At 36.4% G+C, this 19,967-nt stretch overlaps 1 protein-coding gene and 1 long non-coding RNA gene across 8 annotated transcripts in view; one reads left to right on the forward strand and one right to left on the reverse strand.

Moving 5' to 3' along the window:
* The window catches only part of LOC138154881 (uncharacterized), a 335,411-nt gene that overhangs the window by 283,985 nt on the left and 31,459 nt on the right, over positions 1-19,967 (forward strand). The window lies entirely within an intron of this gene.
* Positions 1-19,967, reverse strand: part of ARHGAP32 (Rho GTPase activating protein 32) — a 423,257-nt gene that overhangs the window by 19,306 nt on the left and 383,984 nt on the right. For all 7 annotated transcript variants that reach the window (XM_069079883.1, XM_069079882.1, XM_069079885.1 and 4 more), the window contains 2 exons: positions 7,673-7,817; positions 7,124-7,206 (listed from right to left, as the gene is read on the reverse strand). In XM_069079883.1, the coding sequence (XP_068935984.1) occupies positions 7,124-7,206; positions 7,673-7,817 (228 nt within the window). The remainder of the gene's footprint in view (positions 1-7,123; positions 7,207-7,672; positions 7,818-19,967) is intronic.

The raw sequence follows: 19,967 nt of genomic DNA on the forward strand, positions 1-19,967 counted from the left end.
TGATGAAAGAGAAGAGAGGAGAACTGGGAGGAAGCATTACTGTGGCTCCTAAATCCTGGAGGAGGGTCTTGCTGACCTTTTCAGAGGGCCTGGGACCATACTGATGATTTGTGCTGATTCCTCAGACATCGTTGTTGGGTCTATGTTGATTTCACAGTGAATTGATGAGGATGCTAGCAACGTGAATGAATGTTATTGTGGCTTTGTTAAGCTTTGTCTTCCCAGGAACAGAAACTGTGAAGGACTTGAGGTAAACTAAACACTGTGAGCTTCAATATGGAACAGGAACTGGACAAGGAGCTGGACAACAAGGAACTGGAAGGAGCTGGGACCATGGAAAAGGAACCATGGAAGCTGAGAGCCTGCCTTGAGTCAAGATGAAAAGATCTGTCCTTGGGTATTTAATGCAAACTGAGAAGATCATGATTTCCTGTGGCCTAGGAGTGGAGAACTTTGACTTTTATATTTAGATGACTGAGTTAAGGAGTTCTCCAATTAAGAAGAAAGAAGACTTTTGACTGAAGAGATTAAGACAATGTGACCTAGGGGTGGAGAACTTTGTGACTGAATTAAGGACTTACTAAATGAGTGAGTTACCAAATGATTGAGTTACTAAACGAATGTACTTAGTTTTCACCAAAGTGGTCACATAGTTTTAAACAATGTGGCTATTTTAGTGATAAGTTGTTTTGCCATAACAGTGTGAATGCTGTACTTTGATTTCTGTGAATGTTTTGTCTTAGTTTGTTACTGAATAAAGAGTTCACTATACTGTGTAAACAGAACCTTGAAAGCTGTTCACAGCAGCAGTCCTCTGGAAAGCTGCTCGTGCTTGGCTTAACACTTGCCCAGGGTCACAAAGCTAGTAAGTGTCTGAGGCCAGATTTAAACTCTGGACGATGAGTCTTCCTAACTCCAGGCCTTGACACTCTATCCACTGTGCCATCTAGTTGCCCATGACTATTCTCCCTCCTGCCTATTATCTGCTCTGACTTTGGACCTAGTAGTCCAAAGTGGCAGATCTGGCAGTGACAAAGGGAAAGGAAGGAATAAGATTTTTCTGAAGGCAAATCTCTAAGGTCATTTTTTCCCTCTCCACTAGTACTTTAGCCCAGTGTCTGGCACTAAATAAATGCTTATTCCCCTTTCTCCTTCCCATCCTTCAGCATCTATCTTGTTATCTTGGTCAGGGGTCCCTAGTCTCTATCCTTTCTCCTTACTTCACTCCCACAGTTGGCTTTCTGTGCCTTAGTCTGTCCTCAACTTCACCTTGGAGTCTTCATCTCTCACTATTTTTTTTGGAGACCATATCCCAGGGTTAAGAAGTTACTTCAGTTTTCTAAAGGCTGAGAAATCCTTATTCTAACTGCAGGGGAATTGGCATGGGGAGCAAGAAGGAGAGAATATATTTCTTGGCTTCCTCAGATAGAGAAAGGAACAGATTTTCTCATATAAAGCAACGAGGTTTTATAGTATTATGATTAGCACAGTATGAGTAATAGTAAATACTATATATAAGATAGTGGATAGCATGCTGGACTTGGGGTTAGGAAGATCTGGGTTCAAATCCCAACAGACAACAGTTGTGTGACCATGGACAAATTACTAAGCCTCACAGCACCTGTTTCCTCAACTGTAAAATGGGAAAAATAAGAGGGTCTGACTTAGTTGTTGCAAGGATCAAATGAAATAACGGGTGTCGAGCACTTTGCAAACCTTAGAGTCAACATAGAGATGTACACTATTACTCTACATATTTTATTCTTATGAAAGATGAAATGGGCTTTTGTGGCCAAGGCACAGGAATCTAACCATCCTTGTAACACTGTTCCTAGCAGGAAAAGTGTTTGGTGTTTGAAACAACAGAGCTCTATATGAACTATTTTGGTAAATGGAGAACCACTTAAAAAACAAAAATAAAAACCAAACAAACAAAAATGCCCTGGTACATATAATTGGAAGGAACCTTATGGTCGAATCTCATCATTTTATAGAAGAGAGGCACAGGCAGAGTAATTGGTTCATGTTTGCATAAAGAGTTAGAAGCAAAGCTGGGATTTAAACTCTTCTGAATTTAAATCCAGGCCTCTTTCCACTATGCTATTGCATCACCACCACTTAAACCAATATATATCTGGCAAGAAAGCATTTTTGTTCATCTGATTTCCATGTAGGGTTACACCAACAAAATAACTCTATCAATTAAATTTAGTTTCTGCACACAGCAATGTCAGTTATAGATTACTTAAAATTCTCTGCTCCATCAAGAGCTAACTGGATTTCTAACCACCCTAAGCAACAGTCAAAAAGATAGTGAATTCCATTATCCACTAGAGGGGAAGCTTTTAACATATTCAGGAACTTTGGACATGGAATTAATTCTTCAAAACCCAAGAGCCTATCCTTTGTTTTGTCCAATTTTGTCCAATCTTTTTCTTCTTTTTAAATAACCTCATATGCATTAAGATAAAGCTATTGGGGTATTTGTTGAAGCTCCATCTTCTCCAGCTTAAGCAGGAAATATTAGTGAAATATTTTCAGGAAGGAAAGAGTAATTTAGCTCCTGGTTCTTAGAGGCATCTAAATTATAGGCTTTTTCTCATGTTAAAGATAGTGAGAAAGGGGCACAGGAACTGAAATTCAGAGGTGAAAGGAAGTACTGTTCCATATATCTAAGTCTTCAAAGGAATCTGTGTAGATCTCACAAGAATCTAGAAACTGACCTAATAAAAACAATAATTCTGTCTCTCTTGATTAATAATTATAACACTTTATTGTTATAATGACATGCTTTTCAAATACTACATTATTTATCACAAAACCCTCAGAAGTTGGTATTGTTATATATATTTTTCAGATAAGAAAGCTATGGCTCAGAGAATTTAAAACAAGCTCTTAATCAAGCTTAATCTTTGCTAAGTGAGTGGGGGTTCTAGTTAAAGGTTAGATGGATTGTAGGATCAGAAATTTAGAGCTGGAAGAGACCCCCCTGAGTCTAACCCCTTCATTTTACATCTGACGCATGTGAGGACCGCACTTCACATGAAGTGACTTGTTCAGGGTCAAACAGGTGACAGTAAGTGGCAGAATTAGCATCTGAGCTCAGGTGCTCCTGACTTCAAATCCTGAGTCATCCTGCCTCCAACAGGGCTGGGAGACTTAATTTTGCAGACCAAAGAAATTTTTTTCTGTGACAAAACCACCCTGGAAATCTATCTTGCAAGACTACATTAATATGCTGGGTATCATGGCACATACCTGTAATGTGAGCTATAAGAATGCTAAGACCAACAGATCTCTAGAGCTCGGGAATTCTGAGCTGCATTGGACAATATCAACTGGGCATCTGAACTAAGTTTGGCAGCAGTATAGTGAGGCCCTGGGAATGAGGAGACCACCAGTTTGCCTAAGAAGGGATGAATTCAGCCAAGATGGGATCAAATTATTTTCTGTGGATAAATAACAGAATGGTTGCAGCAGAGAACTGAAAATATTCTGCACCTTAGCGGCAGCAGCAGGAGCAGACCAGTTCAACTTGAATAAAGACTTCATGAAGGAGTGAGAGAAATTCCATTGATATAAAGAACTTCCAGGGAGGAAACTCCCTCTATCAATGCAGGGTGACACCATTTCTACAATATATAGTTGCTTAATCCTTGGTTTCTGATAAAACTAGTACATCTATATCTGTGCTTGTCTACCTCCTAAAAATGTCCTTGAGGATCCAATCAGGAAATATATATGAAAGAAAAGACTTTGAAATACTACAAAGTGCTATACAAACACAAGATCTTAGTACTGTATATAAATCTGTTGACTTCATATTCTTAGCTATCTACATCAATCAATAAGAATTTATTAGTTGTTTATTATGTTCCAGACATTGAACAAAAAGTCTCCCTGCTTTTGAGGGACTTAAATTCTAATGAGGGAGATAATATATACACAAATATATATGTAATAGATGTATACAGACTTAAGGAATTATCATTGGACAAGATGCTATCTTATTACAACTTAATGTTGTAAGGATCTCTCTTTGCCAACCCCCCCACCCCCCCGCACCAAACAAATGAAATAACACATTTGTGTTTGCTGTAAAATGAAAGGGGTCAGGCTTCTGTGTGAGGCTTTAGGAAAGCAAGGTCATATATCCTCCAGGAATTGTTTCTTGCAAGTATCCATGGACTTCCTTTTTGGGGAGTCTCCTTGGGAGGAAGCTGCATACGCAGCATCAGTTGAAAGCTGTAGAGCCTAGAAGCTATGTGTCAGAGGTAGGGTCATGTCAGGCTTTCACACACTTCAAGATCTCCAATAAAAAACACTGCCTTTCTGGACATTCTTGCTTCACATTTTGTTTTAACGCTTGTCTGGGGGGTGGTGCAATGTGTTGCTAAACAAGCTGTATTCCTGATGATAAGCCTAGCAAAGTTGGACGGATTCTTTCTAAACCTGTTTAAATGAACAGCAAAATCTCTCCACCGCTTCTTCCCTATGTGGTCTATTTCTTATGGCAGAGAATGCAGGAAATTTTGGGGTAGGAAGAATGAAGAAGCCTGGGAAGTAATCAGACTAAACACTGCCACATCTTAAATAAATGGCATAAAACGTCACTTAAACACTCTGCCTCAATTTCCCTCATCTGTAAAATGAGGAGACAGAGTTCCAGCTCTAAATCTTTATTCCTATGGAGTTGCTTTAGAGGAGAAAGCATCATCATCTGAGAAGACTGAGAAAAGTCTCCTGCAAAAGATGGGATCTGATATGGGCTTGTGAAGGAAATCAGAGATCCCAAGAGGCAGTAGTTGGAAGGAGAGCATTCAAGGTATGGGTCTTAACTATTAAAAAAGCATGTAGAGGGGCGGCCAGGTAGCACAGCAAGTAAGAGCACCGGTTCCAGTGTTGAGAAGACCTGGAGATCGAATCCCGGGCTCAGACACTTAGCACCCACCCAGAAACACCTGGCCGTGTAACCTTGAGCAAGTTACTTAACCCCAATTGCTTAGGGGCGGCCAGGTGGCTCAGCGAGTAAGAGCACCGGCTCCAGTGTTGGGACGACCTGGAGATCGAATCCCGGGCTCAGACACTCAGCACCACACCCAGAAATAACTGACCGTGTAACCTTGAGCAAGTTACTTAACCCCGATTGCTTAAAAAAAAAAAAAAAACATGTAGGTGGGAGATGGACCAGTGTGTGTGAGGGATAGCAAGCTGCCCACTACTGGTAAACTACTGAGCTCATGGCAGGGAGAATTGTGTAAGAAGACTAAAAAACAGGAAGACAGGTTGTAAAGAGCGTAAGTGCCAAGCAGCGGAGTTTATGCTTAACCCCAGAAGGAAAGAAATAAACATTTATATAGCCTATCATAATGCCAGTCATTGTGCTAAGAATAGTTCCTAGAGGTAATAGAGAATCATTGGAGTTTAATGAATAGGAGTGAAATGATCAGATGCAGATTAGGAAAAACACTTTGGCAGCTGTGTGGAGAATAGAGTGAAGAAAGATCCAAGACAGGGAGTCCAATTAAAAGGCTACTGGTGAGACATTGATGGCAATTGTGTAGTGGACAGAAGGGGATCCATGTGAGATATGGCATGGCAAAAGAAACTATAAGATTTTGCAACTGATTTGATATATGGAGTGAGAATGAACTGAGGATGGTACTGAGGTTGTGAATCTGATTGACTAGAAGGATGGGGGTGCCCTCAAAAGTAAGAGGGAAGTTTGGAGGAAGGGTGGATTGGGGGGGGGGGATAAATAATTTTATTTTGGATATAATAAGTTGTAATGTCTTTGGGGCATCCAGCTTGAATGTCCAATAGGCAGTTGGTGATATGGGACTGGAACTCTGGAGAAAGAAGAAGGATGAATATAGAGATCTGGAAATCAGTTATATAGAGATTAAAATTAAATCCATAAAAGTTAATAAGATAGTAGAGAGAAAAAAGAGGAGCAGCCACTGACAGTCAGTGGACATGGCATGGATGAAGATTCACTAAAGGAGACTAAGAAACAATGATCAGATATGGGGAGTGAAGACACAAAACATCAGAATCACAAAAACCCTGAGAAAAGAGCATATTCAATTTTCTCAAGTGAACAACAGTGTCAAATGTTGCAAAGACATCAAAAGGGATGTGGAGTGGAAAAAAGCCATTAAATTTGGCAATTGTTAGATCATTGGTAACTTTGGAGCAAGCAATTTTAACTGAATGATAAGGTCAGAAGCCAAACTAAAAAAAAAAATTAGAATCAAGTAAAAGAAGAAGTATAAGCACCCAGTCAAGACGGTTTTTTCAAAGGGTTTAGCTGACAAAGGGAGGAGAGAGACAGCATGATAACTAGGAAGGTTGGTCAGCTCAAGTGAGGGTTGTTTGGGTTTTTTTTTTTTTTTTTAGGATAAGGAGACTTGGGCATGTTTGTAAGTAGCAGAGAGATCAGTAGATAGGAGAGACTGAAGATTAGAAAGAAGAGCAGAGGATAGAGATAATTTGCTGCAAGATGTCAGGGGATAGGATCAAGAGTATGTTCAGACGCTTGTCTTCGTAAAGAGAAAGACTACCTCTTCATGAGAAAGAAGTAAGGAAGGAGATGGTAGAGGATGATGTCAGAAGGATGTGAGATAAGGAAAACAGAAGAAGTAGCTCTTGGTGAATGACCTCAGCTTTTTGCTGAAATATGAAGTGAGGTTCTCATCTGAGAATACAGGAAGGAGTGGCATGGGAGGTTTGAAGACAGAAGAGAAACTCTGGAACAGCTGCTGGAGTGAATGGATAGCAAATCAATTTATATCCAAGGAATAAATTTGATAATTATCATAAAAATTTTATATAAAATGACCAATATTTATAATTATTAATAAAATAGATGTTAATTTTCCATACTAAAGATTTAGTGAACTCAAGATTAAATAAACATGCTTATGAGTTAAATGACATAAAATTAAAAGAGACTTTTCAAAAGAACTGTCATAATAACCATAAAAAAATTTATTTAAAATCAAATTCCATCAAAAAAAATTAAGTTTGGAGAAATTTTTAAATGTAAAAGCTATCCAAGAAGATAATCTAATTTTAGATATCAATAGACTTATTGCCTAGTATTTTAAACATAAAGCAAGACCTGTAATGTGGAGGGGGAAGTTGTTGGATGACATCATGAATTTTTATGAGTCGTTCTTCATCTGTTGCTGCAGAAACTGCATCCTGTAACACAAAGAGAGGAAAATAAACCGATGAGTTTTGCTGGAAAGGAATTATTAATTGAAGCCTTTCAGACCTAGGTCAGTTTTCAAAATGGGTTTCTTCATCTTCATATACTGAGTTGAAAACACAGAACATATTAACAAAGAAGATTTATACTTATATGATCACCGAAACTCATAAAAATACAACCATAAAAGTTGGATGAAAAAATTTTGTGGGAAATTAAGTTAGAGATCCAAAGACAGAGAATAAAGGGGGGGGGAAAACCTGCTGAAACAGCAAGGACTGTGATTGGCAATGACTGAGGAAAAATAAAGAAAACTTTCAGCTACGCCTCAAGTTTGGCTCTGAAACCATTACTTGCATTTGGCCAAACCAATTAGCTTGTCTTCTTTCTGTCTTTTAAACAACCCACAATAAAGTTCCCAGTTAAACAAAACTTACTTCCAAATCAGCAACTACTTACGGAGAATTTCTCATATAGTTGGTAAGTGAGCAAAGGGTTTGGGAGTTCTCGAAAATACAGCTTACAAAGGGAACCAACTGAATGTATATCTTGAACATAAGGCTCTTTTGTCAGGTCGGGAATATGTTCAGAGTCAAATTCATGTCTAAAGAAAATTTGTGAAAAGAACAAAATCAAATTCTGTTAGCAAAAGAAGACAGGATTAGAAGAAAGAAAAATCCTAAAAGGAAGTCATGAGAATTCACTTTCTCCCTGGAATGTGACTAACAATAAGGAACTGATTAGATCTAAATTTGTACATTCTGAAAGAGCAAAGCTTCCCTGAACACCCTCCCCCCCCCATAAGGGTTAATTATATGATCACCATTCAACATGGTCTACTGTCACAGGTGGTAGGACACAGCGACCATTCTTGAATAAAATTAACAATCAAATCCTTAAATCCTGAAGGCTAAATAGTCAAAGCTTTTTGGAAATGCTAAAAATTAGGGCTGAGGGCAGCTGGTCCAAATAAAAACTACTGTGCATAGAAATTCCTTGGATGCAAGCTGTAGAACTCACTAAGTTTCTGCTGGTGAGAGAAGGAAGCCAGAAACCACATTAAGTGATTCCTTACAGAGGCTTTTCACAGAGAGAAAATGTTCATGAAATACAAGTTGCTTTCAAAATGCCAAGTCAGGCCAAACTTAATCATCACTGGAATATGTACATCGAAATAGCTGGTTCAAATTAGCCAGCACTGATTCACAGGCATGAAACCTAAGACTAAATTCTATAGAGATTTGTTTGTGGATACTGTGATTCTTTGAGTCACTTAACATCTAAATAACTTATCTTGCAAAGAATATTAGATATTTAACACAAGAGTCCACGGTAAGTCCTCTCAAATATAGTAACAACAAGTAAAGAGTTGCTCTTCATGACTTATAAAGACAACCTCTATAAACAAATAAACTCACTGAAGGACAAAGGAAATATCCATCTACAGAAAAAAAATAATGAAATATACAGACTCATATCCAATCTCTTTGTTTCTGAGAATAAAGGCCTCAAAGGGAGATTACTTTCAGCCTCCAGTATTTATTTTATTCATTCTAAATAATTTATACAGCCAATGCTCAATTCCTCAGTGTTAAAAGTTTATTTGATTTTCACACTCTGTTTTCAACTCATTTATTTGATTTGTAAAAGGAAATATTTCAGATGTTAATATCCAGAGTAATGAAATGGAATGCTGGGTAAAATAGCATGATGTCTAGCTTACTGTCTTCATTTACTAACAGGAAGCCTAGAAAAGTGATTTATTTTATATTTGTATAGCCATTTCCCCCAGGGAATCATGCTTTGTGAAAACCTGGTGTTCTAAGCATTGTAAATTGGAGTTCTATGAGAAAAATTCTTTACTTGCAACATTTCCTTATACTTACATAGAGTTGCTTCTCATTATTGAAACAGCCAACTTAGGTCTACTTCTCTCTCTTTTTGTTCTCAAATTTGTCCATCCCTCCTCTTTATCCTGGGGCTGTTCTTTATGCTTAGGTTCACTAGACTAGTGTTTATAAGCATCATTGATATAATTCAGATCTAGCCTCAAATGGTTCCCAAGTCAAATGCATTCAGGAAACATAGTCTCAGAGGTCTTTTAATTTAACATTTCAGGTACAATCTATAGCAGATAACATTTAAGCTTGGATGTAGGTTTATAAGCTACTTGGAGATGACTGTAATCTGGTTTAGGGGAAGAATATAATTTAATGCAATAGACATTTACTGAGCCAATAAAACATGTAAGGCACTGGCCTAGATCCTCATGAAAAAATAAACAATCCATTCCTTCAAGTAATTTTATTTTCTTCTACAGTTGTGGTTAACTTTTTTTTCTTTTAATATCATGGAAGAACATTTGGGGCAGTCTGGTGAAACAGAGTAACATTTTTATATCATTAAAGAAGATGCTAATTTCAATTAGAGGATAGTGGAGATGAAAATGTAATTTTTATTTCCCATCCAAGTTTGTAGACCTCCTGAAATTCGTGTACTACAGGTTAAGAACCCATGTTTCTAGATGGAAAAACCATGTAAACAGGTAAATAAGTACAAAGTAATTTGAGAAGACAGGAAAGCAAAGGCAATGGGGAAGTTTACAGAGGGCTTCTAGGAGGACAAAGCCTTGGAGTACAGCCTAAGTCCTTGGAGAAAGATAAGGATTCAAAGAATTCTAATGGAATAACAAGTGCATTCCAGGTTAGGGGGAAGAATGCTTGTGTAAACAGGAGGCAGGAGAGGTGGATGAGGGAGTAATGAGAAACAAAACTAAGAAGGTAGGTTGTAGCCACATCTTACAATCCCTGAGAATGATGCTGAGTGAGAGTTTGTATTTTACCTTAGAAATAATAAGGAGCCACTGAAGGATTTTTAGCAGGAGAGGGGCATGGTCACATCTGTGCCTTGGATGATTTTAGCATCTGAGACAGGGGGAGAGGGAAGGGAAGACAGGAAGAAGGACTATTAGAAAGAGGAAGAGACGAATTAGGAGACTATTAAAATAGTACAGGCAAGAGGAGATGAGAATCTAAACTAGAGCTTGATTATATGAGTAAAGAGATAAAGATCAATTGTATGTATTAATTGCCTAAATCAAGGCTATAGGGAAACTTATGGTCTTGAGGCCACATGTGGCCCTTTAGATCCTCAAGTGTGGCCCTTTGACTGAATCCAAACTTCACAGAACAAATCCCCTTGATAAAAGGATTTAGGCCCTAACTATAGGAAATGAGAGAAAAAAGTTTAGAATGACTGAGGTTATGGATCTAGCGGGCATAACTAGCCTCCATCAAAAGTAAGTTTGGAGGGGCAGCTAGGTGGCACAGTGAGTAACAGCGCTGGCCCTGAAGTCTGGAGGACCCAGGATTGGTTCTGGCCTCAGATACTTAACACCCACACAAAAATAAGTTACTTAACCCCAATTGCTTTAAAAAAAAAAAGTAAGTTTGGAGAAAGAAAGCATTTATGGAAAAGCAACTAATTATATTCTGGATATGCTGAGGCTAAAATATCAATGGTACATCAAGTGGAGATGTTGTGGATCTGTTAAATCATAACTACTGTGACTTGCTTTATAGTATTTGCCTTACAGTTTCTAAGATCCATTCTTATGATACATATAAGAATATGTTTGCTTCTTAGAATGTTTTTACTTCAAGTGTCAAATTTCCTTTGAGGAATACAAAATAATGGATAGGCTTGCTAGAAGAAAGATACAGGCAAACACACAGTTGTATAAGGCTCTATTGATAATGAAGGCTTTATCCACTCATTAGGATCATTGTGTTTTGGTTTACTCCTCTCCCCCCCCCCCAAGGTGAGTTAGTTTTCATATGTAGAATTCCATGGGAGCAAGTCCGAAGCACCTCCAAAAGGATTCTGATCCTACCCAGAGAGAACACAATAAAGCAATTCCTTTGCACTCCTCCAGAACACCTAAGAATCAAGGGGAAAGGAAAGGGAACATGGCCTTATTAAGCACTTTGCAAGTATTATCTCATCTGGTGCTCACAACAGCCCTGGGAGGTAAGTACTTTTATAGTTATTTCTGTTTTACAGTTGAGGAAACTAAGGTAGTGATGTTAAATGCCTTGCCCAGGGTGCCATAATACATTCAAAAGAATCATCTAATTGTTAATTATTTCTTCCTTTACTTTGCTTTCACACCTATAATTAACTGAGGCCTCACTCTTTTCCCAATAAAAACTTCATAGAGAAATGTCCATCTAGGTCCAAATGACTGCAAAGCACTTGCCTAGCCGCATCATATCTGAGACCTTCCACATGTCCTCGTTATTAACTAACCTTGGTAAATACTCCAATCTTATTTACTCCAACAGAGAGATAGCAAGTATCACAGTAGATAAAGCACTGATTGTGTAATCAGTCCTGAATTCAAATGTGACCCTCATGTCATGTCACCTATGTGACCCTGGGCATTTAATCTCTGTTTACCACAATTTCCTCATCTGGAAAACAGGGGTGATAATAATAATAGCACTTACTTGGTTTCTGGGAAGATCAAGTGAGATATTTCTAAGAATGGCTTAGGATATGGCACACAGTAGGTGCTATGTGAATGCTTATTGTGCCCTTCCCTTTCCCTTAAAGTGAGATTTTCAGGGGCTAAGAAGAGAGTGAATAGGCAGTTTCTTGATATTCGAAGATAGCAATTTCAAGGAAAAGAGAAGCACTAGTGCTTGGTGTTGCTGGGGAGTAGGGACCTTTCATGGGTAGAGACCAGAGCAAAGAAAAAAAAAAGACTAAAGCTTGGAACATTGCCTCCCCAGTCCCAAGTGAGCAGAGTCCAACTTAAATATAACAAAAACAAGAAATAGGCTAGAATAGTGACAAACTGCAACAAAAACAGAACTTAACTATAAAAAGCTACTATGGTGGCAAGGAAAGCAAGAAATAAACTCAGAAGAGAACAACAATGTGGAAGCAGCAACAATCAAAGCCTCAAAGAAAAATATTAATTGTATAGAAGCCCAACAAGAATTCCTAAGTGAGAGAAAGATAAAAGCTTTGAAGGAAAAATTGGGAAAAGAAATGAGAATGATGCAAGGAAATCAGAAGAAGAGAATTAATAGCTTGGTAAAAGAGGCACAAAAGTACTGGAAAAAACTACTTAAAAAAATAGAATTGCTCTAATGGTAAAAGAGGCACAAAAATTCACAAAAGAAATGAACTCTTTATGAAGCAGAATTGGGGGGGGGGGCAGCTAGGTGGCACAGTGAATAGAGCACCAGTCCTAGTCAGGAGGACCTGGGTTCAGATCTGGCCTCAGACACTTAACACACACACACAAAACTAACCATGTGACCTTGGGCAAGTCACAACCCCAATCGCCCTCCAAAAAGCCAAAAACAAAGAAGCAGAATTGGCCAAATGGAAAACGAGGTACAAAAACTCCATGAAGAAAGTAATTCTTAAAAATTACAGTTGGGCTAGTGGAAGCTAACTCCATGAGACATCAAGAAAAAATAAAACAAAGTCAAAAGAATGAAAAAACAGAAGAAAATGTGAAATATTTCATCATAAAGACAATTGACCTGGATCAAGAATAATTTTAAAATTACTGAACTACCTGAAAACATGATTTTTGAAAGCCTAGATAATATATTTTAAGAAATTATAGGGAGAGGAATCTGGAAAGATGGCTGAGTAGGTTAGAAAATTTCAAGCTCTTAAGATTTTCCTCCACAAAAGAGATAAAATAGTGCCTCTGGGTTAACACAGAGGCATGAAAACAAATAAGAGTAGTGGCAGAATAGGGTGCTCTTGGGACAATCAGAGAAGACCTGAAGAAAAATCCCAGGACTAGATTTTCTCCCTGTGAAGAGTAAACACCTCCAGGATAGAGTCCTCTTTAACAACAAGTGGTAAGTTGCTTAAATAACAAGCAGCAAGCCCTGGGGTTTGCTGGGTTCGGAGGCTGCCTCAGCTGACACAGGAACTTTTGCCCCCAGGATGGTGAAGGAAGTTGGGTATCTGACCTGGTGGAGATTTAGAGAACCTCTGCTGACAAGGAACATCAGATCCAGCTGTGCTGTGGAGAGTGCAGGGTCAAGAAAGAACCAGCACATGCACAGTGAGAACAGAAGCAGTGGGGTAGAGATGCCTCTGACTGTGGGCACTTAGAGGAGGCTGAATGTCTTGGTTTCAGTTCAAGGTCAGAGGGGAAAAATGAAGAGGATCAGAGGCCAGGGGCACCATCCCCATTACCCCAGAACTAGAGGTGATTATAAAAACTAAATTATTACCAAAAAAAAAAAAAAAACAACCCACAGGTAAAGGAGAAAGGAGAAAGAATCCAATCACAAAGAGCTTCTATGGGAATAGAGAAGACCAGGGAGTGTCTTCAGAGGAGAATACTGAAGCAAAGAGACCCTCTTCTACCCTCAAAGAGTAATGTCAAATGGTTACCTACCCAAAAAGAATTCATTGAAGAACTTAAAAAAGACTTTAAAAATCAAATGACAGAGATTGGGGAAATTTTTAAAAGAAAAATAAGAATAATACAAGAAAAACAAGATTATGACAGAAAAGTCAACCAATTAGGAAAGGAGATCGAGAATCTTAAGTAAGAAAACAACTTGAACATCAGAAGCGAGCAAGGGGAAGCTAGCAAAGTTACAAGAGATGAAGAAATTTTTAAAAAATATATAAAGAATGAAAAAATAGTAGATAATGTAAAGCATCTTATAAGAAAAACAACAGATCTAGAGAACAAATCAAGAGAAAACATAAGAATAATTGGACTACCTAAAAGTTCTGATCAAAAAAAAAATCTTGATACGATAATACAAGAGATAATTGAAGAAAATTGTCCTAAAGCATCAGAACAAGAAGGGAAAGTAGAAATTGGAGAAAAATCCACCAATCACCATCTGAAAGAGATCCTATAAGGAAAACTCCAGGAATATGATAGTTAAATTCTGAAACGCCCAGATCAAAGACAAAATAACATGAGCAACAAGAAAACAAAACAATTTACATATGATGGTACCACAATTACAATCACACAAGACATAGCACTGGAAACACTAAAAGATAACATGTCTTGGAACACTATATATCCAAGAGGAACTTTAGAGGGGAGGTGGATATAATAGGTGAAAAGGGTGTTTAGATTTAGGAGAATGAGAAGATAAGGGAAGAATTGATGGAATGGGGGTAGGCTAGATAATAGGAGGGCAAGGTAGCAGGTAGAAGTAATGTAGAAGAGGTAGGAGAAATAAGAAAACAGAGATATGAACAAACATTAAAAGATTAGGAGTACAATCTCTTAGGGAAAGTATATGTTTATGTGTGTATGTATATATCTACATATGTGTGTATATGTGTATGTATATATCAATACCTATATATAAATATATCCATACTCAATTGTAGCTGTGGGGTGAAGGACTGGAAAGGGGAGGAAGGGGAGAAAAAAGAGCAAAGTAAAAACTGTACAATAGCAAAGAAAAGAAAACCTATAAGGAAGCAAAGAAAAGATAGACAGCTTTCAACATAATGCATAGTATTTAATATATAGGCTTCCTTGATATGATAAGTTTTTTCTATATATTCTGAATCCTCTCCTATATTCTGCTGTGCACATGACATTTTTTCTTATATTATTTTTTAGTTTAATATTTAAGTTTATAATGCTTATCTTTTTCTTATTATGTATTTAAGTTTTAGTATTTATCTAAAATTAAGAAGAAAATTTTAAAAAGAAATTATAAAGGAAAACTGCCCCAATATTTTAGATCTAGAAAGTAAAACAGAAATGTAAATAATCCACCAATCATCTCCTGAAGGAGATATGAAAATGAAAACTCTCAGGAATATTAGAGCCAATTTCTAGAGCTGCCAGATATAGGAGAAAATACTGCAAGCAGCCAGAAAGAAACAATTCAAATAACATGGAGCCATAGTCATGATGACACAAGATTTAGCAGCTTCTATGTTAAAGGAGAAGAGGGCTAGGATTATGATATTCCAGAAGGCAAAATAACTAGGATTACACCAAGAATAATCTACTCAGCAAATCTGAGTGTAATCCTTCAGGAGGAAAAATAGACATTAAAACTAGACTAATTTTTTTTAAAAAGGGACCAGAGCTAAACAGAAAATCTGACATTCAAAAACAAGACTCAAGAGAAGCATAAAAAAGTAAATATGAAAGAAAAATCATGAGAGACTTAATGGAGTTAAACTGTTTACATTCCTATATGGGAAGATGATAAATGTAACTACTAAGAACTTAATCATTATTAGGGCAGTTAAAAAGTCTACACAGACACAGGGTGTGAGTGTGTTTTGATTATGTTGTGATCTTAAAAAAAAATGAAGGGTTGAGGAAGAATGATGTACTGGGAGAAGGGTGAGGTAGAATGAGGAAAAATGCTTCACAGGAAAATAAAACATTCAAGGAAGAGCTTTTATAGTAGAGGGGGGAATGGAGTGGTGGTGGGTAATGCTTGAACCCCACTCATTGGAATTGGTTCAAAGAGGGAAGAATACACACACACATATGAACACACACTCAGTTGGATATAGAAATCTATCTTCTCTAATTGGGAAATAGAAGGTGAAGGGGATAAGAGGTATGGGGGATAAAAGGGAAGGATGATTAAGTCAAACAGTATTCAAGAAGCAAAACAGATTTTTGAGGAGGGACAGGATTAAAAGTGAGAGAGAAGGATAAACAGAAAAAAATCTAAGGTAAATAGACAGTTAATAATCACAACTGTGAAGTGAATGGCATGAGTTCTCCAAAAAAATGGAGGCAGATAATAGAATGTATTAGGAACCAGAATTCAATGAGAGGTTGCTTACAAGAGACATACTTGGAACAGAAAGACACATACAGTGTTAAAATAAAAGGAAGGTTGGAGCAGAATCTCCTGTGCTTCAGTCAAGTTAAAAAGACAGGCGTAGCAATCATGATTTCAGACAAGGCAAAAGCAAAAATAGGCACAATTTAAAAAGACAATGAGAGAAACTACATTTTACTAAAAGTTACCATGGACAATGAAGTAATATAAAAAAATTTACATCAAGTAACTCTAATAAAAGCCTCTTTTCTCAAATATATAGGAAACGGAGTTAAATTTATATACATAAGGGGCAGCTAGATGGCGCAGTGAGTAACAGTCCTCCCCAGAGTCGGGAGGACCCGGGATCAGTTCCTGCCTCAGATACTTAACACCCACACAAAAAAGAACTGGCCGTGTAACCTTGGGCAAGTTACTTAACCCCAATTGCTTTTAAAAAAAAAATTATATACATAAGAATCATTCCCCAATTGATAAATGATCAATGGATATGAATGGGAAATTTTCAAAAGAAGAAATTAAAGCGATCAACAGTAATATGAAGAAAATCCTCTAAATAAATATTATAAAAATGCAAATTAAAACAACTCTGAGGTACCAACTCCTACTTATCAAAAATGACAAATGCTAGAGGAGATGAAGGAAAAGTAAGTACACTAATGAACTGTTGTGAACTAGGGAACTGGTCCAACCATTCTGGAAAAAAATTTAGAAGTATACTCAAAGGGCTATAAAACTGTGCATACCACTTTCAAAGTTATCAAAGAAAAGTGAAAAGGAGCTATTTTTACAAAAATATTTAAAAGTGGATCTTTGTGTGGTGGCAAAGAATTGCAAATTGAGAAGATGCTTATCAACTGGGGAATGGCTGAACAACTTAAGTGTTATGATTGTGATGGAATACTATGGTGCTATAAGAAATCCAATACCCATATGAACAAAATAAAGTGAGAAGAACTGAGACATCATTGTGTACAGTAATAGAAATAATGGAATGATAATTAACTTCATTAGTTGGGGGGGAAAGACTTAATTAGACAAATACAATAAGCCAAGCTTGACTATAGAATGTATGGAGGAGTGGAAGAAAATGGAAGAAGACTGGAAAGGTAGGAAGGGTATAAAGAAATAAAGTCAGATAACACAAGTCTGCAGAACTTCTACAACAATTTTAGTAGATTTTGGAGGTTTGAATATTAATCATTAAGGAGTTTGGGGATTAATCAATTCCACTTAGCAGAAGCTTATTATATGCGAAAATATTTTAGTGAGTTTTGGGATACCACTGCAGAATTTGAGGAAAAATTAAAATTAAATTCTGTGGAAGTTTCAGGGGTAAAAAGAACTTCAATATTTTTTTTCCCCTGACGACTGTAGACCTGTTGTTTTAGAGTAATGAAGGAAGGCAGTTGCTTTGAAAGCAATTGCAGGGAGAAGAGGGGAAAAAGAAGTATACAGTTTGCATCTGAAAATTTATATGAAACTTTTATAGCTGCTTCTTGTTAACACTTCCTTTACCATGAAAAGAGAAAAAAAATTGTTCAAATCAGAGACCCCTCCCACCTCAGTTCAAAGATCCCTTTGTCATTCCCCCAGCTCAGAGACCTTCCCCTCTAACACTGTAAATGCCTAATCTCTGATCAGATTCCAAAATAAAGGTGCTAGAAAAATACAGGGAAACTTGAGTTACATCCTGTTCTCAGAAACTTATTAGCTTTGTGATCTTAAGCAAATTATCTTTCTCTGTTTGCCTCAGTTTCCTGATCTGTGAGGAGGAAAATAATTGTGGCACCTATATCCCAGGCTTGTTGTGAAAATCAAATAATATACTGATTGGGAAATGCTTAACAAAATGATTGGTATATGGGTAAGCACTATGTAAAGGTTGACTGTCATTATTATTATTTCTTTAAGTAAATGTAATTGTTCCATATTTGCTAATTCTACCAAGTTTTAAATGTGATTAGTATAAAATATCAAAGGTAATAAGATTAATGATTTCTATGTAGAATAATTTGGAATTGCATTCTGCTAAATTGGTACCATCTTACTGGTAATAAGTTTTGTTTCATATTTTAAATACATGATAGATACTGTGTTTGTTATCATGGTATTTCTAAATTCTCTTATATTGTGAGATCACAGAGACCATTCTATCAGAAATGCTATTAGAAAAATAACTTTAAAAAATCTGGATCCATTGAGCTTTTAAAAGAATGTTATAGAAATAGATATTTGAAAACAGTTTAATATTTAATGGGGTATATTTTGTTTTTAAACAGATAATAGTAATAATGTTTAGTATAATAAAGAATGACTTGTCATTGGAAAATTTTTGGCTACCATAAAAATTATGAAAATGTATATGGTGGCTTAAAGATACAACTTAATATATGTTACTATAAGTTAAGTATCAGGTGTTTGCTATATGTCTGAAAACCCAGAATGTGGTAAGTTTTAATTTATAGTTGTTGTTCGGTCATTTTTCAGTTATGTCTGATTCTTTGTGATGTCATTTGGGGTTTTCTTGGCAAAGATACTGGAGTGGTTTGCCATTTTCTTCTCTAGCTCATTTTACAGAAGAGGAAACAGGGACAAATAGAGATTAAATGGTTTGCCCAGAGCCATAGAGCTTATAAGTGTCTGAGGCCAGATTTGAACTCAGGGAGATAAGTCTTCCTGACTCTAGGCCTGGTACTTTCTCCATTGTCCCACCTAGCTAATTTATAAGTAAAGGATAAATGAAATTTTAACTATTAGGGAAACATAAGTAAAGATATTCAAGCCCTAAGTTGTTGTTAGTGAAAACTTTGCTATTTGAAATAAAAATTCTTGGGACTATAATTTACTATTATTTTAAGTTTTGCTTACAGGAATGGTTATCTGAATTGTGATGAAATAGGAGAAAATAGCATGTGCAACACTCTAAAAACCACAAAAGGTGGATTTCTCTGCCTAGGAATAGTTTTGGGGATGACTTTTGCAAGGCCTAATGTAGAATCCTCTAGACTCAGTTTCCCTTAGGTTTCCTTTCTAAACAGAAAATTCCCCCATCCGGTTAATCCTTAGTCTTTTTTTTTATTACCCTGCTACAACTTAATTGGCTGTCAGATATGACTCATGACTAGAATCAAACAGAGCTAAGGTAATTTTCTCCCTCTTATGGGATAGGTCGTATCAATCTATATAACTATATCCCTTCTTTTCCTTTCATAGCAAATTTTTATAATCAGGGCAGGTAAGCTGCAGAAATTTTCTAAGTACAATACTAGATGTATTAATTAAGTAATAGATTGATATAGGAACATCTTTGAGATACTATAATAGGATAAAATATGAAAAAGTTTTACAATTTTAATCTGTATTTATGGTTAAATAATAATATAGAGATAATATCCTTCTAAAGGGGAAAAAGAAAAAGTAATAAGACTTAAAGTTTATATAAAAGTTTTCTAATTGAATGTAGTAATGTTTTGAGAAAGCAACAGGATTAGACTGTTTTCTCTAAGAACTACAAACACATGTGTAGAACTGTCTTCCAAATGTATCAAGTATAGATATTCAGGCTTTATGTTTAAGTAATAAGTTTTCAAAATTGGATTAAGGATTTTACATATAAAGTTATATTGATGATTTTAAATAAAGTGAAATTATTTTTCCCATTTTTTAAATATCTGATAATTTAAAAAAAAGACAAGAGAGTTCATTTTACAAGTTAGACACTTAAATTTTTTCTAAGATTCATATATCTGATACAGGTTTTAGGTAAAGATAGAAACAGCAACTAATATATAAAAACTGAAATTCTCTGAAGTTTCAGGTTTGGAGAAGCAAATTTAAGAGATTGTACTAAATTGTATTAAGTCTTGTTATAGGTAGATTTTGTGAGAATTATCTCAGAACTTTTACAAGTGATTTGC

This window comes from Petaurus breviceps, unplaced genomic scaffold (genome assembly GCF_028583685.1).
Source record: "Petaurus breviceps papuanus isolate PSGF00001 unplaced genomic scaffold, PetGlider_PUasm1.0 91133, whole genome shotgun sequence".
NCBI lineage: Eukaryota > Metazoa > Chordata > Mammalia > Diprotodontia > Petauridae > Petaurus > Petaurus breviceps.